Below are 25,678 nucleotides of genomic sequence, written 5' to 3' on the forward strand. Positions count from 1 at the left end.
CCCATCCTTTTACAATTATGAGGCTCAAGGTCTAGCACTGTACTGGATGGTGGGGTATGGTGGTGAACAGGCCTGCAAATGACCCTCATGAAGCTGACAGTCTAGAGGGGCTGAATTAGAGACAAATAAAAAGGAAATTAAACAATACTGTCTTCAATACCATTTCTCAATGCTTCAGGTATATATTTATTACCTAGTTCCTGATGTCTGTGAAGTCTCAGAGTACGGCTCTGGGCAAGAGGGACATGTCATGGCAGGAGGTAGCTATACATGTGAGTCTAAAGGAAAGGCTTAAGGAAGCAGCAGCTCCAAAAATGGGCTTCCTATCTCAGTGATAGCTCATCTAACCTCATTAAAACAGCAACAAATTTCAGGGGAACAAGAACTAGGAGGACACTAACTCACAGCTTATTTCACTTTGGTCCTATTACTAATACCTTCCTGTGAACAAAAAAAGCCAAGGTGCCCCAGCCCTGAGTCCCACCTTGTTAAAAGCACTGACCTAGGATGCACAGGATCCCATCCGGCCGAGACTTGCTGCTCTGGGTCAGGATGCTCTGAACCTGCCGAAGTCGGCTGCAGCTGCAACAAGAACAGAAAATGGTCCCCTGAGTGCCAGGACAGCCCCATGAGAAAAGCAGCTTCCTGTGTCCCACAATGGAGGCATGAGGAAGAGGAATGACTTTGCCAGGGATGGAAATTGATTCTTGTGTTGTTCTGGTATCAGAACCATAAAATGCATTGGGAAGGTTTCCTTTCTCTTTTATTTTCTGGAAGAGATTGTGCAGAATTGGTCTGAAGACTAAGTCTGACTTGCTGATTACAAACTCCTCAACAGAGGATGAAGCCAAAGTCCCTCTCTCACGGTCAATGGTGGAAAGCATTAAGACTCAGCAGCTGACTCCAAGAATTTCCAATGACTTTTCATTTTTGAAGACTTTTCAAAGAAGAGTTTCCACACTGATCATTCCACTTGTGGTCCTCATCAGTCTGTCTCAAAAACAAATGCAAACTAAACCCCCAAATTGGCCTGAGGAACTAAACAAAGCTCTAATTCATCCTCACAGCTACCCATATGGGGAGTGTCAGCAGAGAATACTTGCTTCCATTTCTGTGCAGACCTATTATTCCTTCAGCCCTAGGGATAGCCCTTTGCTCAAGTAAAATGTGAGGCACTCTCAGACATTCACATTACTTCTAAGGACCCCATTCTCTCCATACCCATCCCCTTCTTCCCAGAAGCTCCAGAGAGAGGCACCCGATTTCCTGCTCAAGTCTGATCCTTCCACCTGGTCTCCTCATCATCTCCAGGTCCAGGATCTGCCTCTACTATTCATTCTCTAACACTTTTTTATTTTATTTTATTTTATTTTTGAGATGGAGTCTGGCTCTATGGCCCAGGCTGGAGTGCAGTGATCTTGGCTCACTGCAAACTCTGCCTCCCAGGTTCAAGTGATTCTCCCGCCTCAGCCTCCTGAGTGGCTGGAATTACAGGTGTGAGCCACCACACCTGGCTAATTTTTGTATTTTAGCAGAGATGGGGTTTTGCCATGTTGGCCTGGTTGGTCTCGAACTTCTGACCTCAGGTGATCCGCCCACCTCATGCCTGCCACCATGCTGGCTTCCTAACACTCTTATATATTTTCTCTACAGTCAATACAATCCCAGTCCTACCACATCATTATTAACTAAGAGCCTCTACAAACCAACTACACTAACTCTTCCACCCATGAAGCTAGGCATCATCCCCATCCCTCACTGAATCTCCTCCAGTACACTGCCTTACATTCACCTCAAAACAGTATTTACAGCCAAACTACAGTATTTCTCTTCACTAATTCCTGAATTCTTTTGCCCCACTGGATTCTTTTTTTCTTTTTCTTTGAAATGGAGTCTCACTCTGTTGTCCAGGCTGGAGCGCAGTGGTACAATCTTGGCTCACTGTAACCTCCGCCTTCTGGGTTCAAGCGACTCTCATGCCTCAGTCTCCCAAGTAGCTGAGGTTATGGATGTGCACCACCATGCCTGGCTAATTTTTGTACTTTTTAGTAAGAAGGTTTCACCACGTTGGTCTGGCTGGTCTCAAACTCGACGTCAGGTGATCCACCTGCCTCAGCCTCTCAAAGCGCTGGGATTAGAGGAATGTGCCACCACACTTGGCTGCCCTGCTGGATTCTTTTTGATGTTCCTATGCCCCAACTCATTCGCTCCATGACTTAGTGGTCTTCATCACTATCTTCCATGAAGAGTTTCATAGTCTTCCACGTGATATCAAAACTAGACAAAGACAGTACCAAAGACTGTACTTTCAGGGATCATTTCTATAATTCATTATTAGAGAGGTCTCTCTGAACGAATAGAGCACTAGAAACCATAGAAAGAGGCACAGTGGTCTCTCCTAAGCATAAATCTGGTTTTTCATGTTGCTTTGCTGCAACTGCCATTCGCCATTGATAACTGTTTTCTTCCTCTGGGAGAGTAAGAGGGAGAGGACGCTGTCTGAGTAGTTCCCTTTTAATCATCAGTCAAAAACAAAAAGTATCAAAAAGAAAGAAACCTACAAACCAAAATCCATCATGAATATAGATTTAAACACCCTGCCCTTTTTTGTTTCTTTTTTTTTAAGAGATGGAGGTCTCATTAATGTTGCCTAGGCTGGACTCGAACTCCTGGGCTCAAGCGATCCTCCCTCTTCAGCCCTCCTGAGTAGCTGGGATTACAGGCGTGCACTACCACACCTGGCAAATTTTTTAAAAAATTAAATGTAAACACGCTTAAAAAAATATAGTAAGTAAAATTCAGCAACATGTAAAACAACTATACACTAGGACCAAGTGGAATTTATCACAGGGATACCTGAGGCTGGTTCATTATTCATTAATCCATCAATGTAACCCTTCATATTAACAGGCTAAAGAAGAAAAATCACAAAACCAAAAAACTGATGCAGAAAAATCATTTAATAAAAATCAACACCCATTCAAAATAAAAACACTCAGAATTGATGGATATCCCAACTACATTAATTTGATCTTTATAAATTATATGAATGCACCCTGAAAATGTGTGTATCTATTATGCATCAATTTAAAAAAACAGAAAAAAAAGCCACTCAGAAAACTAGAAATAGTTTCCTCAACTTGATAAAGATCATCTAAAAAAACCCACCAAGCAAAGTTTGTAATTACACATAATGGTCAAAGTCTGAATGTTTTTCCTGTAAGGTCAGGAAGAAGATGAGCATGTCTACTCTCATTATTCCTATTTAACATAATACTGGAAGTTCTAGCCAACAGAATGAGGCAATAAAAGGAAGTAAAAGACACACAGACTGAAAAGAAAGAAAGAAAACTGTTCCTATTTGCAGATATGTCCTATTTGTAGATGACATGATGATCTCTGTAGGAAATCTTAAGGATTCTACCAAAATTCCCAGAACTAATAAGTGACTTCAACAAAGTTTCAAGATACAAGATCAACATATAAAAATCAACTGTAATTTTTTTTTTAGAGACAGGGTCTTGCTCTGTTGGAGTGCAGCAGTGTGATCATAGCTCACTGCAATCTCTAACTCCTGGATTCATGGGCTCAAACGATCCTCCTACCTCAGCCTCCTAAGTAGCTGGAACTACAGACACATGTCACCACACAAGCTAATTTTGAAAAAAAAAAAATTTGGAGAGACAGGGTCTCACTTTGTTGCCTCCCTAAGCTGGTCTTGAATTCCCAGCTTCAAGTGATCCTCCCACCTTGGCCTTCCAAAGTGATGGGACAATTGTAACTTTATAGGAAACCAAAATTTAAAATATAATACCATTTATAATATCTTAAAAATTAAATACCTAGTTATAAACCTAATAAAACATGCATAGAACTTACATGCTAAAAACTACAAAACTCCGATTAAAGAAATGAAAGAAGAATTAAATAGACATACCATGTTCATGGATTAGGAACCTCAACACAGTACTGATATCAATTCTCCCCAGTGTGATAAGTTTTAACACATATGAAAATCCAATTTTTTTAATAGATGTAGAAGAGATTATTCTAAAATTTACATAAGCCAGGAACAGTGCTACTTGTCTTAGTCCCAGCTATTAGGAGGCTAAGATGGGAGGATCACTTGAGTCCAGGAGTTGGAGGCCAGCCTGGGCAATATAGTGAGACCTCATCTCTTAAAAATAAAATAAACAAATAAAACTTATAAGGAAAAGCAAAGGAACTAGAATAGCTTAAAATTTTTCTGAAAAAGAAAAAGTGGGAGGAATCACTGTACCCAATGTCAAGACTTACTGCATAGCAAAGTAATCAAGACTGAGTGGTACTGGCTAAGGGACACACATATAAGTCAATGCAATAGACAGAGTAACCAGAAACAGACCCACACAAGTACAACTAACTATTTTTTAACAAAGGCACAAAAACAATTTAATGTTGGATGGATAGTCTTTTCAATAAGTAGAGCTAGAGTAACTGGATATCCATAGGCAAAAACATAAACCTCAACCTTATACGTTATACAAAAATTAAAGCATCATAGATCTAAATGTAAAATTATAAAATCTTTGGAAGAAAACAGAAGAAAATATTCTGGATCTAGGATTTGGTGAATAGTTCTTCACACCTGACACCAAAAAGTGTGATCCAGAGCAAAAAAAATGATAATGTGGACTTCATTACAATTTTAAAGTTTTGCTATGAAAGACTCTGTTGAGAGAAGGAAAAGACAAGCTACTGACTGGGAGAAAATATCTGCAAACCACATATCTGAAAAAGAACCTTATATGGAATACATAAAGAACTCTCAAAACTCAACGGTAAAAAAAAACCCAATTAGAAAATAGGCAAAAGGTATGAAGAAACAATTTGTCAAAGAGGATACAGAAATGGCAGAGAAGCCCCATGACAACATGTTCAACATCATTACCCATTATGGAAATGCAAATTAAAACCATGAGATATTACTATACATCTATTAGAATGGATAAAATGAAAAATAGTGACTTCCAAACAGTGAGAATTCAGAGAAACTGGATCACTCATATATTTCTGAAAGAAATTACAGAAGACAGCAATAAATGAAGATACCCTATGTTCATGCATTGGTAGACAATATCGTTAAGCTGTCAAAGTTACCCAAAGCAATTTACAAATTCAGTGTAATCCCTTCTCAAATCCCAATGATGTTTTTTACAGAAGTAGAAAAATCCATTCTAAAATTTATATGGAATCTTAAGAAACTCTGAATATCCAAAACAATCTTGATAAAGATCAAAGCTGTAGAATTCACACTCCCGATTTTAAAACTTATTACAAAGCTACAGTCATCAACAGTGGGATACTGGCATAAGACAGACATACAGACCAATGAAACAGAATAAAGAGATCAGAAACAAACCCTCACATACCTGGTCAAAAGATTTTTGACAAGGATGCCAAGACCACTCAATAAGAAGTCTTTCAAACAAATGGTACTGGGAAAACTAGATATCTAAAGAATGAAGTTGGACCTTACCATACACCATATAAAGAAATTAACTCAAAATGTATCAAAGACCTAAACATAGACCTAAAACTATAAAACTTTCATAAGAAAACAAAAAGGAAAATCTTTGTGACATTGGATTTGGCAATGAATTCTTGAAAATGACACCAAAAGCCCAGGCAACAAATTAAAAAATATATAAACTGGACATTTAAAATTTAGAACTTCTGTGCATCAAATGACACAACCAACAGAGTAAAAAGACAACCCATCTATATAACTCAACCACCACCACCAAAAAATTCAATTCGAAAATGGGCAATGAAGCCGGGCAGGTGGTTCATGCCTGTAATCCCAGCACTTTGAGAGGCCAAGGTGGAGGACCACTTGAGCCCATGAGTTTGAGACCAGCCTGGGCAACATAGGGAGAATCTGTCTCTACAAAAAGTAAAAAAAAAAAAAAAAAAAAAAATTAGCTGGATGTGGTAGCACGTGCCTGCAGTTCCAACTACTCACAAGGCTAAGGTGAGAGGATCATTTGAGCCCAAGAGGTTGAGGCTGCAGTGTGAGCTGTGTTCACACCACTGTACTCTGGCCTGGGCAACAGAGCAAGACCCTGTCTCAAAACAAACAAACAAACAAATAAAAAAAGGGCAAAAGACATTTCTCCGAAGAGGATATGGAAATGGCCAAGCACATGAAAAGAAACTCAACACCACTAATCATTAGAGAAATACAAATCATAACCATAATGAAATATGACTTCATATCCATTAGCATGGCTACTATCAAAAAACTAGAAAATAACAAGTGCCATCAAGGATTTGGAGAAATTAGAACCTTTGTGCACCATTGGTGGGAATGTAAAATGGTGCAACCACTATGGAAAACAGTATGGCAGTTTCTTAAAAAATTAAAAATAGAATTATCACATGATCTAGAAATTCCATTTCTGGGTATAAATTCCAAAGAATTGAAAGCAGGGACTGAAAGAGATACTTGTATACCCATCTTCATAGAAGCACTATTTGCAACAGCCAAAAGATGGAAGCAACCCAAAGTGATAAACAAAATATGATATATACACACAATGGAATATTACTTAGCATTAAAAAGGAAATTCTGACACATGCTACAATATGGATGAACCTTGAGAACATTATGCTAAGTGAAATCCAGCCATAAAAGTACAAATTCTGTATGACTCTACTTTTTTATGAGGTACTCAGAATAGTCAACTTCACAGAGACAGAAGGGAGGTAGAATGGTGGTTGCCAGGCGCTGGATGGGAGAGGGAATGGGGAGTTACTGTTTAATAGGTATAGTTTCAGTTTTGCAAGACGAAAGGTTGTGTGGATGGATGGTGGTGATTTTAGTTTAACAATGTGAATGTCCTTAGTGCCACAGAATTGTACACTTAAAAATAGCTAAAATGGTAAATTTTATGGTATGTGTATTTTTCTTGTTTTTTTCTCTTTTTTTTTTTTTTTTTGAGACAGAGTTTCGTTTTTGTTGTCTAGGCTGGAGTGCAATGGTACAGTCTCAGCTCACTGCAAATTCTGCCTCCTGGGCTCCAGTGATTCTCCAGCCATAGCCTCCCAAGTAGCTGGGATTATAGGAGCCTGCCACCCATTCCAGCTAATTTCTTTATATTTTTAGTAGACACGAGGTTTCACCACATTGGCCAGGCTGGTCTCAAACTCCTGACCTCAGGTGATCTGCCCTCCTGGCCTCCCAAAGTGCTGGGATTACAGGTGTGAGCCACTGCACCTGGCCTCGATATGTGTATTTTAACACAGTTGTTAAAAAATGGTCTTTGAGATGGGGTCTCACTCTGTTGCTCAGGCTGGAGTGCAGTCGCTTGATCACGACTCACTGCAGCCTCAATTTCCTGGGCTCAGGTGATTCTCCCACCTCAGCCTCTTGAGTAGCTGGGATTACAGGTGCACACCACCACACCCAGCTAATTTTTCTATTTTTTGTAGAGACAGGGTCTCGCCATGTTGCCCAGGCTTGTCTTGAACTCCTGGGCTCAAGCAATCTGCCACCTTGACCCCCCAAAGTGCTGGATTACAGGCGTAAGTCACCGCACCTGGCCAATTTTTAAAAATTTTTTTAGAAGTTAAAAAAAGTCAGCAGGGCATTGTGGCTCATGCCTGTAATTCCAACACTTTGGGAGGCTGAGGTGGGAGGATCAATTGAGGTCAGGAATTTGAGACCAACATGGGCAACATAGCAAGACCCTGTCTCTACCAAAAAAAAAAAAAGAGAAATAGTTTTTTAAAAGTCAGCATTATATAAAACAAAAACAACAGAGAGGGAAAATTCTTATAGTGTAAAAGGGATTAAAGAATAACAACAAAATGCAATCTATGAACTTTAATTTTTTTTTAGAAAAGAAAAACAGGCCAGGCATGGTGGCTCACGCCTGTAATCCCAACACTTTGGGAGGCCAAGGCAGGAGAATCACCTGAGGTCAGGAGTTTGTAACCAGCCTGGCCAACATGGTGAAACCCCGTCTCTACCAAAAATACAAAAATTAGCCAGGCGTGGTGGCGTGTGCCTATAATCCCAGCTACCCAGGAGGCTGAGGCAGGAGAATCACTGGAACGCGGAAGGCAGAGGCTGCCGTGAGCCGAGATCACACCACTGCACTCCAGCCTGGGCAACAGTGCAAGACTCCATCTCAAAAAAGAAAAAGAAAAACAGAAACAAAAACAGGGAAACATCTGTGAGACATCTAAGAAAACTTGAATATGGACTGTGTATTTGATGCCATTAGGGATCTACTGTTAATTTTCTTAGGTATGGCAACATTATCATGGTTATGTAGTAGGATGTCCTCTATCTTAGATGCATAAGGAAATATTTAGAAGTGAAATGTCATGATGTCTGCAACTTACTTCAAAAGGGTTTAACACAGAAGAAGACAGATTGAGGAAAAGAAAAGAGACAAACCACATATGGCAATATGTTAAAAATTGTTGAATCTATCTGGTGGGTATAGCAAATATTCATTGTACTATTCTCTCATTTTTTTTTTTTTTTTTGAAGACAGAGTCTCATTCTGTTGCCCAGGTTGGAGTGCGATGGCACAATCTTGGCTCACTGCAACCTCTACCTCCCGGGTTCAAGTGATTTTCCTGCCTCAGCCTCCCTGTAGCTGGGATTACAGGCGCGTGCCACCATGCCCAGCTAATTTTTGCATTTTTAGTAAAGACGGGGTTTCACCATGTTGGCCAGGTTGGTCTCAAACTCCTGACCTCAAGTGATTTGCCCGCCTTGGCCTCCCAAAGTGCTGGGATTAGAAGTGTGAGGCACTGCGCCTGGCCTTCTCTCACATTTTATATATGGTTTGAACACTTTCATAATAAAAATATGGGGGTGAGAGGAAAGAAAGTCTCAAAAGCAGCAAGGCTGAAACAGAAAGACGATCAAGATTAAAGTAAGAAAAACTTTTTCTGGGCAATGAAGATTGCCTGCCTTTCCCCACTTTTTCATGTTTAGTAGAAGGCTGATCTCGCAATCATTCTCTGCACTAGAAATAGTTCATCGAGTTGGTCCTCTGGCCCACTTCCCAACCCATCATACAGTAGGCTGCTTTGCTGCCAAGGTTACCCAGAGCTCTCTGGTTTTCAAAGTTACAACCAGCAAGTGACAAAAGCATGAAAAGGTCAGGTGACCAAAAAAAAACCAGCTCCCCAACTACTGCTGTACAAAGCCAAGACAATACTGAAAACAGTTTCCTTTCCACAACTATGTTATCCAAATAAAGTGCAAGCATATAAAAATGCTGAAAGACCTTCTTCTCAGAAATAAATTGTCCTAATTAGTGTTTTATTTTATTATCAAATGGTGAAACTAAATTCTTTCTTTCCTTTGTATATTTTCTTGCTTCCCAAATTTAATTATTAACCAGAAGACAGTCTTTTATTCATCACTGAACCATGAAATGTGTCACTTAATTATTTACCTTTTTAATTAAAAAAAAGAAAACCTAGTAAGTATTTAAAAACCCACAATGACTCCCAGCAGCTGGAATTAACTACTGTTAACATAGTGGCATATTTGCATTTTTCCACATTACGGCTTTTTAAAATTATGTATGTTGAATATTTACTGTCTATTTTGAGGGACAAAAGGGAATATTACCTAAAAATCTAAAGTCATCATTGATCCTCACCCCCTAGAGGTCACCACTATGAGTTTGCTGTGTATCCAACCAGTCTTTTTTTCTTCTTTTTTTTTTTTCTTGAGACGAGGTTTCACTCTTGTTGCCCAGGCTGGAGTGCAACGGGGTGATCTTGGCTCACTGCAACCTCTGCCTCTGGGGATCAAGCGTTTCTCCTGCCTCAGGCTCCTGAGTAGCTGGGATTACAGGCATGCGCAACCATACCTGGCTGATTTTGTATTTTTAGTAGAGACGGGTTTCTCCACGTTGGTCAGGCTGGTCTTGAACTCCTGACCTCAGGTGATCTACCCGCCTAGGCCTCCCAAAGTGCTGGGATTAGAGGCATGAGCCACCACGCCCGGCCATCTTTTTTCTTTTAGTAGAAATATTCAAAGATCGGGCACAGTGGCTCACGTCTGTAATCCCAACACTCTGGGAGGCCAGGCATTCAACACCAGCCTTCGCAACAAGACCTCACCTTTACAAAAAATAAAAATAAAAAAATTAGCCAGGCATGGTGGTGTGCGTCCGAAGTCCCAACTACTTAGGAGGCTGAGGTGGGGGAATCACTCGAGCCCAGGAGTTCCAGGCTGCAGTGACTGCGCCACCGTACTCAAGCCTGGGCAACAGAGTGAGCCTCTATCTATAGAAAGAAAAAGGAAGAAAAAAATTTTTTCAAACATATGCCATACCCAGCAATGACACTGCCCTCTATCCCCCAGGTCTACCTGAGCATGGCTGGCACATCCTGGGTAGACAGTCCATGGTCACCAATAACTTTGTAAGTTTCACCTTTAGAAGACGCATAGACTCAGCAGACCCAATAACGCAGCTTACGTCAAAGATGCTGCTTTCATATTATAACTTATTTCTGATTTTCATTGGATTCAGACTCAGAATTTAGACACGATAGATGACTGACAGACGACAAGAAGAAACCAAGAGCTAAACAGATGTAGTTTGCCGAAGATCACAAAGCTAAGTAAAGATTAACATCATCAGAACCTAAATGACCAGGTACCCTGACTCTGAACTTTTTCTTTCTGCTGAACCCCACTGCTTTCCTGACAATAAAGCCAGTCATGGGTATAATATACTTGAATTCTAAACAATCATCTCTGTTCTTCCCATCTTACATGTAAATAGTTAACTCACTGCTCACTGCTATTATAACAACTGCTGCATGAACAGCCAGTATGTTTTCCTGTTTGTTTATATTTCATTATCCTGCTTCCCTGGAAACGAAGAAAAAAATTGGAAATTTTATTTTTACCCAGTTTTTCTCCAAGATTGATGCTTTCTTTATCTTGAAATTAAACAATTAAAATACTATATATTCTTCTTATATCCTGTACACTTTGTGTTTTGAATGTTTTACAAAGTGAATCCTCATATACCATCTGATTCATCTCATAGAAAACTGACACGAACAATTTGGTATGCAACTCTCAGTAATACATAGTTTGGGTGTTTTTTTGTTGGGGAAGTATTTATTTTTACATAAACAAAACAATAAACTATGTCACTGCTCTGCAACATGCTTTTGTTCACTTAACATTATACCTCGGAGATCTTTCCAGCTTAGTACATAGAACTGAATCTCACTTTTAAAACTGCTGGCCAGGTGCGGTGGCTCATATATGATCACTAATGATGTTGAATACCTTTTATTTACTTATGTATTTATTTATTTATTTATTTTTGAGACAGAGTCTTGCTCTGTTGTCCAGGCTGGAGTAAAGTGGCACAATCTTAGCTCACTGCAACCTCTGCCTCCTGGGTTCAAGCAGTTCTCCTCTTGAGTGCAGGAGTTCGAGACCAGCCTGGTCAACATGGCAAAACTCTGTCTCTACAAAAACTTAGGCATGGTAGTCACAGGGGCATGCCTATGGTCCCAGCTACTCAGGAGGCTGAGGTGGGGAGATTGCTTGAGCCCAGGAGGTTGAGGCTGCAATGAGCTGAGATCGAGCCACTGCACTCCAGGCTGGGCAACAGAGTGACATCTTGTTTCAAACAAAACAAAACAAAAATAAAAAATAAATCACATAAAACTGTTGTACTGTGTTCTTTTGTTTTTATTTAACCAGCTGCTATGATTGAATATTCAGGATTTTTACTATTTATGTTTGCTATTGCAAACAATGCTATGGTGAGCAACCTTTTATGTCCATCTTTGGCACAAACACAAAAGTTTCTGCAAGGAAGAGATCTAAAAGTAGCACTGCCAGGTTAAGAGGTGTCTGCATTTTAAATTTTGATAGGTGTTGCCAAATTGTTCTTTTAAACCATTTACCTATAATATGCCAGAGTACCTGTTTCCCACAAGTTTCTAAATTATGTGTTACCACTCTTCAACTAATGCCAAATTAGTGGCTAGAATTCTGAGTTACAACTCACACTTCCCTAATTGCAAGGGAAGTTGTCAAATGTTTATTGATTATCTACATTTCTTTTTCTGTGAGTGCATAGTCATATTCTTCACCTACTTTCTAGTCAGTCATTTGAGTTTCTTCAGAATAATTTACATATTTCATCATATTTTAAAAGTTGTATTGGGCCGGGTACAGTGGCTCACGTCTGTAATCCCTGAACTTTGGGAGGCCGAGGCAGGTGGATCATCCGAGATCAGTTCAAGACCAGCCTGGCCAACATGGTGAAACCTCGTCTCTACTAAAAATACAAAAATTAGCTGGGTGTGGTGGCACATGCCAGTAATCCCAGCTACTTGGGAGGCTGAGGCAGGAGAATCACTTGAACTTGTAATTTGAATGTCATCAGGAATCTGATATGGACTGGCTGTGTCCCCACCCAAATCTCATCTTGAATTGTAACTCCCATAATTCCCATGAGTCATGGGAGGAACCTGGTGGGAGGTAATTGAATCATGGGGGTGGGTTCTTCCCTGTGCTGTTCCCATAATAGTGAATAAGTCCCATGAGATCTGATGGTTTTAAAAATGGGAGTTTCCCTGCACAAGCTCTCTTCTCTTGTCTGCTGCCATGTAGGATGTGCCTTTCACCTTCTGCCATGATTGTGAGGCCTCCTCAGTCATGTGGAACTGTGAGTCCAATAAACCTCTTTCTTTTGTAAATTGCCCAGTCTCAGGTATGTCTTTATCAGCAGCATGAAAACAGACGAAAACAGAGTCCGTTGCATTTTTTTTTTTAAAGAACTTGCTAAACTCTAATTAGTCCTAACAGTTTTGTCTGTTGTCTTAAGTTTTCTGGTTAGTAAATCAAAGCAGTTTTCTCTCTTTTTTTATTTACAATTTATTTACAGTTTTTATTTCAACTCATTAATTCATCAACTTTTTATTGAGCACCTACTGTGTGCCAGGCACTGTTCAGAGCACTGGGGATTTAGCAATGAACAAAAGGACAAAAAATCCTTGAAACACAACCAGAACTTAATTTTAAGGGAGGGAGGCGTGAGGGAAGAGAGACAAACTAAATAAGTAAGTAAAACATACTTGTCATATGGTGATAAGTGGGAGGTTGTGAGTCCTAAGAGGAGGGTAGAGTGCAGTTTAAAAGATGAGGAAAGGCCTCATCAAGAGTACCTTTGCATAAAGACCTAAAGGAAGTGAGAGCACAAGCTATGCAGCAAGGGCAAAAGCCCTGAAGGGAGTGTCACTGAGCCTGTGCGGCTGGAGCAGAGTAGGTGAGGAAAAGAGTAGCAGATGAAAAGGAAAAAAAAAAGTATGTGTGTGTGGGGAAGATTAGTTAAGGTCTAGTACTTGATTATTTCAGCTTTTACTTGTAGTGCTTAGAGTGCTTCAAAAAGAGGTATGACATAAGAAAAGATGTACATTTTAATAATATCACTCTATTTGCTGTGTTGAAAACGGACCGAAGGGGGATAAAAGTTGAACCTGAGAGACCAATTAAGACTCTACTGCTGGAGAGGCATGGTGGCTCATGCCTGTAATCCCAGCACTGGGGGAGGTCAAGGAGGGCAAGGAGTTTGAGACCAGCCTGGGCAACATGGCAAAATCCTGTCTCTACAAAAAACACAAAAATTAGCCAGGTGTGGTGGCACACATCTGTAGTCCCAGTTAGTCAGGAGGCTGAGTTGGGAGGATTGCTTGAGCCTGGGAGGCAGAGGTTGCTGTGAGTGGAGATCACACCACTGCACTCCAGCCTGGGTGACAGAGTGAGACCCTGTCTCAAAAAAAAAAAAAAAAAAAAAAAAAGAATCTACTGTAATAATCCACTCAATAGATGATTATTTCTTTTGCTTATCTTACTACATTAGCTGGAACCTTATTATATTAGCGGTTTAAATCAGGAATGAGTGTTAAATTTTAAGCAGATTTTTTTGGGGGGAGCATCTACCAGTCTATTAACTTCATTAATAGATTTCCTAATAATGAACAATTCTTGCATTTCTTGGACAAAGCCTACGTGTGCATGAAGTAGTACTGTTGTTTTACCATACTTCTAGATTCAATATACTATTGTTTTACTTATGATTTTTGTATTTGTAGCTCTCCTTTGTGCTTTCCTAATCAAGTACCAGGACTATGCCAGCCTCAGAGAATGAGTGGGAAAGCTTTCTGAGGACTATACTCCACTCAGCACACTTTCCATTTCTATCTCTCCTGGTAATACATCCTGTGACCCTTCCAGGCCAGTGTCCCATCATGATTTATCCAGGTGCAAGTCAGGTCAAGTGGAGTCCTTTCCAGGGCTCTCACTCTAAAGCTAGAAGAGAAATGGCCTCCAGGATCACGGTGCAGGAAGAATGTGGTTTGGGGCTACGATAACCATCTTCCCTGCCTTGGGGAAGATATATTCATAGGAGAATGCGCAACCAGGTAGTGAGAAGCAGATGAGAGACAGCATGGACAGAGTTAACGGTTCTGATAGCAGAGTCTTGGCTCCAGTCCCTAAGGCACTAGTTCCAGCAACTCTTCCTATAAGTCTATCTCCCCACTATCCTTTCCAGTCAAATAAGCCAATACATTCCATTTTTTACTTAAATCCTTTGAATTGGATTTCTGTCACTTGCAATGGAAAGCATTCTTAATATAAAATCAATCCCAGGAAGTATTTAGGGTTGAACCATACTGGTGTCTACACATTATTTTGAAAAGCATTAAAAAAAATTGGAAGGATAGAGAAAAGGATCTGCCTTATATAAGGCATATATAGCACATATATTAAGTATAGAATCTAGGTATGGTATATACAAATGTTCACTGAACAATTCTTCAAACTTTTCTGTACTTTTGAAATGTTTCACAATAAAATGTTGGTGGCATTTGGGAATCAACAGCACAAGTAATGAAAGCCATATTGGCATTAATCTAGACTTTAGGTGCTGATTAAAAAGAGCTCATTGTAGGACTGCTATGGGTTTAAGAAAACTGGCCCTGCATTAACGCAGCAATCATTTACCTCCCTTTGCAAAACTAGAGATATGGAGAAAAGGCAAAAAGGTGGGATGTGCAGTAAGGCAATAAATGACACTTTCCACTGATGTCTTTGCTGGAGGAATAACCTGCAGTGGAAAAAAGCTAGCCAATGTTCCTGCTGTCATAGCTAATACATGGTTGACCGATGACCATAAGGTGTCTCAAACTGAAGGGACAAACACACAGACACATGTGATATGCCTGAAGAATGTGCTTGCATCATTGAATTATTCAATGATTTAAATTTTCTCCCAGTACTTTCATGTAGCTTACTAGACCCATTAGTAATCCTAAGCAATGTAAACTTCATTCCACACAGCTACCTCCCTGGTAAAAATAAACAGCTGACTAATCCGTATCCATTCTCCTCTTCTTTCTTAGTAGAGTACAACTTTATTTGGGGCAACAATAGGTCCAGGACCTTTGCCTCCAGAGTTGATCAATGTTAGACATACACAGAAGTCATCAAGTAGAAGCTTCCAAGACAGCTCTCTAAAGGGAACTGACTCAACAAGGAAGGAAACCCCTTCTGTTTCCGTTTCTTGTCTGACAGACGTAATGGCTGGAGTTCCTATAGCCATTCTGTGATCATGGAGCTACGGTGAATATAGAAGCCACCTGCTAAAAGACAGCAGAACACAAACATAGAAGAGGCCTGGTTCCCTGATGACTCTGTAACAGGACTGGCCTGCCATCGAACTAGACAGACATCTTCTTAAAGTCATTATTGTTAAGCATCTTGCCAGCTGCCAAACTTAGTTCCTGATAGGCCACCTTATCTAAAATGGTTAAAACTCATGTCCAATAGCAACTCATGTCTACACACATTTCATGAATTGGTATGCATGACACTCTACAAACTAAATTCCAGAACTTCAGAAAATGTTACCCATCACAAATGGAAAATGTTATCTGGAAGTTTGTTCACTATATTCTAGTGTATACAACACTTTATTTTCCATTTTCTTCCTTTTCTCTGGCATTCTCTTAATATTTCCTTACAGAACCTGTTCTTTGTAAAGTCAGTTTCACAGGTCTTCAGTCACAAAGCATTCACAATTCCTTTCCTTCACTTATTTGACCACTAAAAACATGCCAAATCTAAATGCAATGTGAAATCCTGAGTTGGATCCTGGAACAGAAAAAGAATGTGTGGAAAAACTGGGAAAATTCAAATAAAAGCCGGAGTAGTAAACTCCAAGTAAACAAAAATTTACTAAGTAAACAAATCTATTATACCAATATTAATCTCTTAGTTTTGATAAATGCACCAGGGTTATATGTAAGATCTTAATATTAAGGGAAGCTGCATGAAGAGTATATAGGAACACTCTGCACCATATTTGAAATTCATCTATAAATCTAAAATTATTTCAAAATTAAAAGTTAAAAACAAAAAGAATGCCAAACGAGCTGCCTTTTCTTCAAAACAGAGCAAAAAATCACAGATAACAATTTTAAATATCCAAGTTGCAAACCCTGCTTCGCTTTTCTTTCTTTTTTAAAAATTTTATGGCAAAAACAATAATTTAAGCTGTGTTACTTAAAGGGCATTTGTGTCTCATTCACTCCCCTCTCCAAAGGTCAGAACCTCAGAGAAGGCCCCACAAGCTGTGAAACACTGTTAAGATAGTATGTACTATTAATGCCACAATACTCACTAAGTAAGAGTCCTCAGTATACTGCCATCACAGATACAAGTGAAAAGGAAGTTATATAGGCCTCTAACCCTGGATCAGAAATAAAGCCATACAAGTCTAAGTAAGCATACCCTTTACAGGCACCACACCAAGCCTTCCTGGCCAGCATCCAAGTAAACTGGAGGCTGAAGCTCCACATTTTCAGGTATTCCAGGGCATTGGCTTGCTTTGCGTTTTGAGTTTTCTTAAGGCTGTGACCATCTGCACTGTAGTTATTACTTCTGTAAATCTGTAAATCCCCCAAGAGAACCAGGGGTAATGGCAGCTGGCTAACACCTGAAGAGATAACTAACCTCTGCGAGGCTTTAATTAAAGTGCTTTCTCTAGAGCATCACTATCATGAACCACTTTCCTTTTTTTTTTTAATTTTTGAGACGAGGCCGGGCGCGGTGGCTCAAGCCTGTAATCCCAGCACTTTGGGAGGCCGAGATGAGCGGATCACGAGGTCAGGAGATCGAGACCATCCTGGCTAACACGGTGAAACCCCGTCTCTACTAAGAAATACAAAAAATAGCCGGGCGAGGTGGCAGCGCCTGTAGTCCCAGCTACTCGGGAGGCTGAGGCCGGAGAATGGCGTGAACCCGGGAGGCGGAGCTTGCAGTGAGCTGAGATCCGGCCACTGCACTCCAGCCTGGGTGACAGCGGGAGACTCCATCTCAAAAAAAAAAAAAAATTTTTGAGACGGAGTCTTACTCCGTTGCCCAGGCTGGAGTGCAGTGGCACGATCTCAGCTCACTGAAACCTCTGCCTCTTGGGTTCAAGCAATTCTCCTGCCTCAGCCTCCCCAGTAGCTGGGATTACAGGCACCCGCCACCAGGCCTGACTAATTTTTGTATTTTTAGTAGAGATGGGGTTTTTCCAAGGCCAGGCTGGTCTTCAACTCCTGACCTCAGGTGATCCACCCACCTCAGCCTCCCAAAGTGCTGGAATTACAGGCGTGAGCCCCCTAACCTGGCCAATTTTTAGCCTCAGCTGGGATTACAGACATGAGCCACAGCACCCGGCCGATGAACCACTTTCTTACCACCTAGCTCACAACTACGACTCTTCATTCTCTGAATACCCATGAAATTTAACATAGCCCACAGCTTCACCTGTAATTATTCTCTATTCATTCAATAAATAATTATTGGAGCAGTGTTTCATAATAGCTAACATTAGCAGTTCAAACTCAGCGAGTTCTACGTGCCAGACACCAATCTAGGCAGCAAGGGAAACAATGTGGGAAATGGCAATTAAAAATAGTCCCAGCCCCCTGGTACTTTCCAGGGGTGATAAAGAAGGTTCTTCCCCATGACCTTCTTGACAATAAAGAAATCCTACCTATGTCACCCAAGCTACCTTGGTATGGGGAGGGGGTGATCGTGGGGAGGGTTCCCCGCCCCCTTTCGATATAGGAAGATCCGTAGAATCTTTCTATAGAAGATGGTAGAAGGGACCCCAGCATAGGAAATCCTTAATCAGATTGTTTTGCTAGAGCACATCCTCCAGTAGCTTCTTCGTAAAACATGCATGGGAGGTCAAATTTTGAGAACTCACATGTGTGAAATATCTTCATCCTTTCTTACATTTGCCTGAGAGTTTGGCTGGGTGCAGAATTCTGGGTGGGAATCTATTTTCCTTCAAAAGGCACTCTTTGCTCCACTACTTCCTAGCTTCCAATCCTGCTAGAATCCTAGGATTCCTGATCCTATCTAGATTCTTTTGTCTTTATGGTGCTAGAAAATTTCATGATGCTATGCCATGACATGGGTATCCTTATTTTAAACTGACAGGTAAAACTGTAGGTATGTATATGTGTATCTGATGTTTTGAAGAATATATATACATTGCGGAAAAGTTAAATCTAGCTAATTAACAAATGTATCACCTCACATAGTTGTTTTTGTGATGAGTACACTTAATATCCACTCTGTTTGCATTTTTCAAGAATATATCATCATTAACTACAGTTACCATGTTGTATAACCGATCTCTTAAACTTATTCCTCTACCCAACTGTAATTATGTATCCTTCAAACAGCATCTCCCCATCCCCACTATACCCTAACTATCACTATTCTACTCTCTACTTGTATAAGATCAACTTTTTTTTTTTCTTGACCCAGGACCTCGCTCTGTTCCCCAGGCTGGAGTGCAGTGGCATGAACAAAGCTCACTGTAGCCTTGACCTCTTAGGCTCAAAAGATCCTCCCATCTCAGCCTCCTGAGTAGTTGGAATCACAGGTGCATGCCACCAAGCCTGGCTAATTTTTTTTTTTTTTAAATTTTGTAAAGATGGGGTCTCGCCATGTTACCCAGACTGGTCTCAAACTCATGGGCTCAAGCAATCCTCCCACCAGGGCCAAGATCAACTTTTTTAGATTCTACCTACATATGAGTGAGATTATGTGGTATTGGCATGGATATTTTAAAATTTATTGCGCTACATTCTTGGCAAGTCCTTTCAATCTGGAAATGTATGTCCTTTGGTTCTAAGAAATGTCTTTTTTTTTTTTTTTAATCATTTCTTCATGTCTTCAAACAATAACTACTTGCTATCTCTCCCTGTTACCGACATCTACAGATTCCTAGGTCATTCTGTTAATTCATGATAATCTCAATATTCACCACAATCTTTGCCTCTCAGTGCCTTGATTCCCCCACTTCCAATGGTGGTGTCCTTTACCCTACTTCAGCTATTCCCTTCCACATTGCCCACATCCAAGCAGCTCAACACAGCTGCAGGAAAAGCATACAACTATGCTAACTAGGGTCTCACCTAGGTTTATAACTACAGACATCAAATGGGCATTAGGTGCTGCCTGGAAATTCTAAAACTTTTCCTTATTTTCAACTCATTCTTCCCCATTCTCTTGGATGAATCTGACACCTCTCTTCATTTTTAGCTGAAGACTTTCCTTCTTATTTACCTGAGAACACAGAAGTAATCAGAAGAGAACTTCCACTTTCTCTCACCAACCAGCATTTGGGTTCACATAATCTGCCACCAACGAATTGTCTGCATTGCACCTATCTAACTTGTGGCCAACATCCCCATTTACGTACTAGATCCCATTCCACCTTACCTACTCAAGGACTTCACCCTTGCAAGTGTCTCTTCTCTTTAGTCATCAATTGTCCCTCCCTACTGCATCAGCCCATCAATTTACAAATATACTATAATGTCTGCCCATCTAAAAACAAAAAGAACTCAAACCTCATGATCTTCCAACTACAGCCCCATTACTCTGCTCTCCTTATAACCATCCTCAAAAGAATATCATTAGGCTGGGCGCGGTGGCTCAAGCCTGTAATCCCCGCACTTTGGGAGGCCGAGACGGGCGGATCACGAGGTCAGGAGATCGAGACCATCCTGGCTAACACGGTGAAACTCCGTCTCTACTAAAAAATACAAAAAACTAGCCGGGCGAAGTGGCGGGCGCCTGTGGTCCCAGCTACTCGGGAGGCTGAGGCAGGAGAATGGCGTGAACCCGGGAGGCGGAGCTTGCAGTGAGCTGAGATCCGGCCACCGCACTCCAGCCTGGGCGACAGAGCCAGACTCAGTCTCCAAAAAAAAAAAAGAATATCACTATGACTGTCTATATTCAGTATCTTCAATTCTCCTCTCATTTTCTCCTTTGTAAATTAATCAATTTATTTTTTGAGAGACAGGGGTCTTGCTATGTTGCCCAGACTGGACTTGAATTCCTGGACTCAAGGGATCCTCCCACCTCAGTCTTCCGAGTAGCTGACTTACAGGTGACCGGCTTCATTTTCTCTTGAACCTACTGCACCAAAACTGTTCTTGTCAAGGTCACTAGTGACCTCCACATTATCGAATCTAATTGTCGATTATTAGTCCTTTTTTTTTTTGACATGGAGTTTCACTCTTGTTGCCCAGACTGGAGTGCAATGACACGATCTTGGCTCCCCGCAACCTCCGCCTCCCGGGTTCAGGTGATTCTCCTGCCTCAGCCTCCCGAGTAGCTGGGATTACAGGTGCCCACTATCATGACTAGTTAATTTTTTTTTTTTTTGAGAAGGAGTCTCGTTCTGTTGCCCAGGCTGGAATGCAGTGGCACGTTCTCAGCTCACTGCAACCTCCGCCTCCCAGGTTCACGCCATTCTCCTGTCTCAGCCTCCTGAGTAGCTGGGACTACAGGCGCCCGCCACCACGCTCAAACTACTGACCTCAGGTGATCCATCCGCCTGGGCCTCTCAAAGTGCTGGGATTACAGGTGTGAGCCACCGTGCCCAGCCTGATTATTAGTTCTCATCACACTATCAACAATCTCATTCAGCTTTCGATGTCTATTTCCGATTATTCTCCCACCTCAGAGGTAGGAAACCATTTTCTCTCAGAACTTGGAAGACACTGCTACGCTGTCTTTTCTTCTTCTAGTGTTCTTAATACTAATAAATGGTAACTCCATTCTTTCAACAGCTGAGGCAAAAACCGACTAGGCCTTCTTGTGTTATTGTTCCTTCAGCCCTATTTCTTCCTCAGTACTTATATCTCACCATTCTATATTATGATTTTTACTGTTATTGTCTCTTCCCATTTACAAGAGTTATTTGAGGGCAGGGGACTGCCGTATTTATCTGAATCTACAGCACCTAACACAGTACTTGTTGCATTATTTATATAAAGAAACAGTGAAATTTAAGCTATTAAGTCCCAAGCAGGAACAGATCCCTCTACAGAAAAACATTTTGAAGTAGGAAAGTATATTTCAGCTAGATTTCCACTGGTTCCTTAGCATTGGTCCAGATAGGTTAGTTTATACCTTGGTAATAATTCCAAAATCCCAGTGGTGTTTCACTTCTTGCTCAACCTACCTGTCAAGCACAGGTCACCTGGAAGCTCACTCTGGGGCCTCAACTGATGGGTGGCTGCCATTTGCAGCCCCAACAGCTACCATGACAGAAGGAAAGAGAATGGAAAACTACACAACAGAAGCTTGTACCATGAAAGGCTACACAGTATTCCCACGCATTCCACTGACCAAAAGCAACTCTCAAGGCCATACCTAACTTCAAAGAAGCAAGCAAGTACAATTCTACTACATGCTCAAGAGACAGAAACCAAAAATACCTGGTAACACTGATGACTATCACATACTTAAAGAGAAGCCTCTAATTCTGAGCAACAATATTTTAATTCTTGATCTCCATTCTCCATCTGTGAAAATGAACTGCCGTGCTAGAACCATACACTTGCAGAACTATCTATGGGTCTTAGGAATGTCACTTCACCAGTTAGGTTTGCCCCTTTCATCACTCAGCAGTCAGCAGCCAAGCCATATATGGGTGACAGGAAAGTGCTAGAAACATTCAATGTCAAGAGTAAGGGAAAGGCTTGAATGGGCAAGAAAAGCACGTTCAATCATGTAGAAGTGGGGAAAGGAGGGAAGCCTTCAGCAAATTTCTTTCACCAAAGGTATTGGGACAGCTAGGCCTTGGGGTTCCTTGCACTATTCCTTGTCTGAAATCAAACAAGTTTCATTCAAACCACTTGATAGAGGATTTGGAGTGCGGGTATGATCAGTAAAGTGAGCCAGCATACTTCTGTTAACATAGAATCACTACTTTAAAAGAATAAATAAAAAGCACATGGTCATGCTACTAAAAACAAGAAAGGCAGCAGTTAAGAGATGGATTCTAAGGTAGAGATGATTTTTTTCCCCCTAAAGGTCTCAATAGACTCAAATCCAAACTCCTAAGCGCAAGACGATCTGGGATAAACCTCAAGTCTACATAGAGCCTAGATTTAACGGATGGCTGTTCTAAAGTATCCTATGCAATGTCTATACAAGTTCAAATACTTTGCTTCAGACAGTGAAACTGGCAGAAATGTTGCAAAGGATTGGAGATGGTTACCACAAGCAGTTAAACTTGGAACTGTAAAGCCCACAAGGAATTACATTGAAGGGCAGAGCAGGAGTTCAAAAATGTCACTTGACAGATTAGAAGCAATTTAGGACTCCTAAATGCAATGTTTCATTGGTATCTACCTCCCATCTTCCCTATCCTTTATTTGTTCAACAAACATATATTGGACTCTGGGATGTGGAAAGGAATGCAGGGAAGTAAAAAAGAAACAGGTTTCTAAGAATCAGTTTCTTGTTCTGCAATAATTTGGTCTAGTTAAAGCAAACAACCCCAAAAAACAGATCAGCAAGCAAAGGTAAAACATATGCCTGAAGCACCATAACAAGAATATAAGAAAAGCTGTTTTAACAGATAGACTGGCAACCTCCTTTCAAGGGAACAATACATTTGCTTTGCTATGTGGCCAGAATAAGAAAAAGCAAACAACAACAAAACCCTCTCCTGTTTTAATGACAGTTTAGAGGTACCAAAGCTCATGGCTCGCATTCTCTCTCTCCCTCTCCCTCTCAAAGGTCTCTGCTGCAACCCCTCCATCATTCCAACCTCCACACCGCGCCGGCGCCCCACAACAGCTCCATCACAAACAATGCCCAGACTAACAAGGTCAGCACCAAAGGCATAGGGCACAGAAATCGGAAACGGATCTTCCTATACCTAAAGGGGGCGGGGAACCCTCCCCACGATCACCCCCTCCCCATACCGAGGTAGCCTGGGACTGTGTCTCTACGGTAAGGGGCCCGGCGCCCGCCGCTTTCGGGGGCTCTAAGCCTCTTTCCCCTATTTACCCAGCTTTTCCTCCTGCGTCCCTAATACCTCTACTTCCTCCCAACCTGAGCTCCCTATTGTGGAGTGAGGGGGCGTCGCGATGCAGGCTGAGGCAGGGGGAGCTGGGGATACGCGCAATAGGGGAGATGCTGTCATTATGTACGTAGGGGGCGGGGGACACTCTAAGGAAGCCGTTGTCAAGGGCAAAGGCTCTAGAGACCCACGACAGGGGGCTTTCTAGGTAATCCACTTGGGGATTCTACACAAGGGAGCTACTGTGTGTGTGGAGATGTGAGTTCTCTAGAGGTAGCAGTTTCTGGGGGAAACATTCCATGGGGAAGGCGAGTGAGTCATTTATAGGGAAGCCTCTGTGGGGTTCTGTGTAGAAGAATGTTTCCTGGGAGAAACGTTCTATGGGGGTGAGGACGTCATAACAGGGTCTTCACAGAGAACTGTTGTCCATAGGGGAGCCATTGTGGAGAAACCGTTGCAGGGTTGTCTATAGGGGAGCCATTGTGGGGAAACCGTTGCAGGGTTGTCTATAGGGGAGCCATTGTGGAGAAACCGTTGCAGGGTTGTCTGGGAGCCACTGTGGGGAAACCGTTGCTGGGGTGTCTTTAGGGGAGCCATTGTGAGGAAACCGTTGCAGGGTTGTCTATAGGGGAGCCACTGTGGGGAAACCGTTGCTGGGGTGTCTGTAGGGGAGCCATTGTGGGGAAACCGTTGCAGGGGTGTCTGTCTGGGAGCCATTGTGGGGAAACCGTTGCAGGGTTGTCTGGGAGCCATTGTGGGGAAACCGTCGCAGGGTTGTCCAAAGGGAAGCCATTGTGGGGCCTCTACAGAGGGCGCCGTTCCTGGGAAAACATTTCTCCCTGAGCTGTTCAGGAAAGAACCATCCCGAGGAAGCCATGTCGCACCACGCCCTGCGGCGAGAGGCGTCGCCGGACCCCGACAGCCCACATCCCCCGCCCGGCCGACCCTCAGCTGCCTCTGCCCCGCGTACCTGACGGACGGTGACCCGCGGCTGGAGCCGCCAGGGGACCGAGCGCGGGGCAGCCCCAGCCGGCGCGCGGGGTACACGTCCATGGCGGCGGGCTGCGGGCGGCGGGCGGCGGAGGAGGACGGTGCCGCTGCGAGGGTCTCTGTGGCCCGCGGGGCGGCTCCAGGCTGGCTGCGGCCGAGCGGGGCGGCAGGGCGTGCCGGGTGGGAGGGGGCGCGGCGCGCGGGGCCCGGCGGGGGCGGGGGCGGGGAGGGGCGCGCGCGCACCGAGAGTAGATGGGGGCGTCGGGAGCGGCTGTAGTTGGGGGTCGGCGCACTGCCACAGGGACCCCACTTCTTAAGCGGCGACGCCGCCGGGCCGGATGTTGGGAGCGCGTGTCCGCAGGGTGAGGGTTGCCACAGCGCCGCCCTGCTTCGTCCTCAAGCCCGACATCATAAAGCGGGGCTCTGCGCGGCGCCCCCCGGCCACGCACACTGACGCGCCCGGGGGCGGAGCCTCTCCCAGCCCGGCCCCGCCCCTCCGGCTCTGCCCGCCCCGCCCCTCCCCGCCCCGCCTCGCCCCGCCTCGCCCCGCCGGGCCAGCCCCCGCCTCCAGCGAAGTCTTCCGCTCCGGCGGCGGGGTCCAGCGCTCCTCCTCCGCACCCGACTTGCTTCCCTACTCTCCGGAACGGGTGTCTTCCCGCCTCCTGCTCATCAATTCTGCACCCACCCTTCAAACGTCCGGTAGATTCCTAGCCGGCCTCGGGTTAGCATAGCAGTGCGCACCCAGCCCTGCGCAGAGCATGAGCGTTAGAGGCTCACAGGATCCCGGAAGACCCCTATAACCTTTACTGTTAAGATCCTGGCTCTACCGGTTTCTGCAGGGACATGTACAAGAAACTTGGGAAATACTTCACTGATAGTTGCCAGGCGTCCTGTATATACAGGACGTATTTAATGACTATTGTCCTGCGTCCTTTGTTGACCTTGTCGGAATGCCTTAAATGTCCTATATTAATCTTTTTACAATAAATTGCAATAATTAGAGCTATTTTTCTCCCACAGTAATTGGTGCTAGATGACTTAAATTACAACACTGGCTGAAAATCCTTCCTTCACTAATGAAGATGTGGACAATCCCTATGGTGTCTCCTTCAGGTTTGTCTGAGGGAAGACCAGAAGGGAGTAGGAATTTAAAGTGCTTGTCTTTCATATTCAAGAAAGCAAAATACTTTTTTAGCTCAAGTCCGGAGCCGTGAAGAAATAACCACTATTATTTAGAGATC

The 25,678-nt window shown here is 42.7% G+C and overlaps 1 protein-coding gene and 1 non-coding gene across 3 annotated transcripts in view; one reads left to right on the top strand and one right to left on the bottom strand.

The window, feature by feature from the left end:
* C10H20orf194 (chromosome 10 C20orf194 homolog) overlaps window positions 1-24,606 on the bottom strand; it is a 167,710-nt gene extending 143,104 nt beyond the window's left edge. For both annotated transcript variants that reach the window (XM_025398588.1, XM_025398587.1), the window contains exons 1-2: window positions 24,418-24,606; window positions 503-582 (exon numbers count right to left, since the gene is read on the bottom strand). In XM_025398588.1, coding sequence (XP_025254373.1) covers window positions 503-582; window positions 24,418-24,500 — 163 coding nt within the window. In that variant the 5' untranslated portion in view covers window positions 24,501-24,606. The remainder of the gene's footprint in view (window positions 1-502; window positions 583-24,417) is intronic.
* LOC112633927 lies at window positions 2,297-2,508 on the top strand. Its single transcript, XR_003121681.1, has one exon. It is a non-coding gene; the product is annotated as a small nucleolar RNA U3 (small nucleolar RNA).
* Window positions 24,607-25,678: the final 1,072 nt, after the last annotated feature.

This window comes from Theropithecus gelada, chromosome 10, assembly GCF_003255815.1.
Source record: "Theropithecus gelada isolate Dixy chromosome 10, Tgel_1.0, whole genome shotgun sequence".
Lineage (NCBI taxonomy): Eukaryota > Metazoa > Chordata > Mammalia > Primates > Cercopithecidae > Theropithecus > Theropithecus gelada.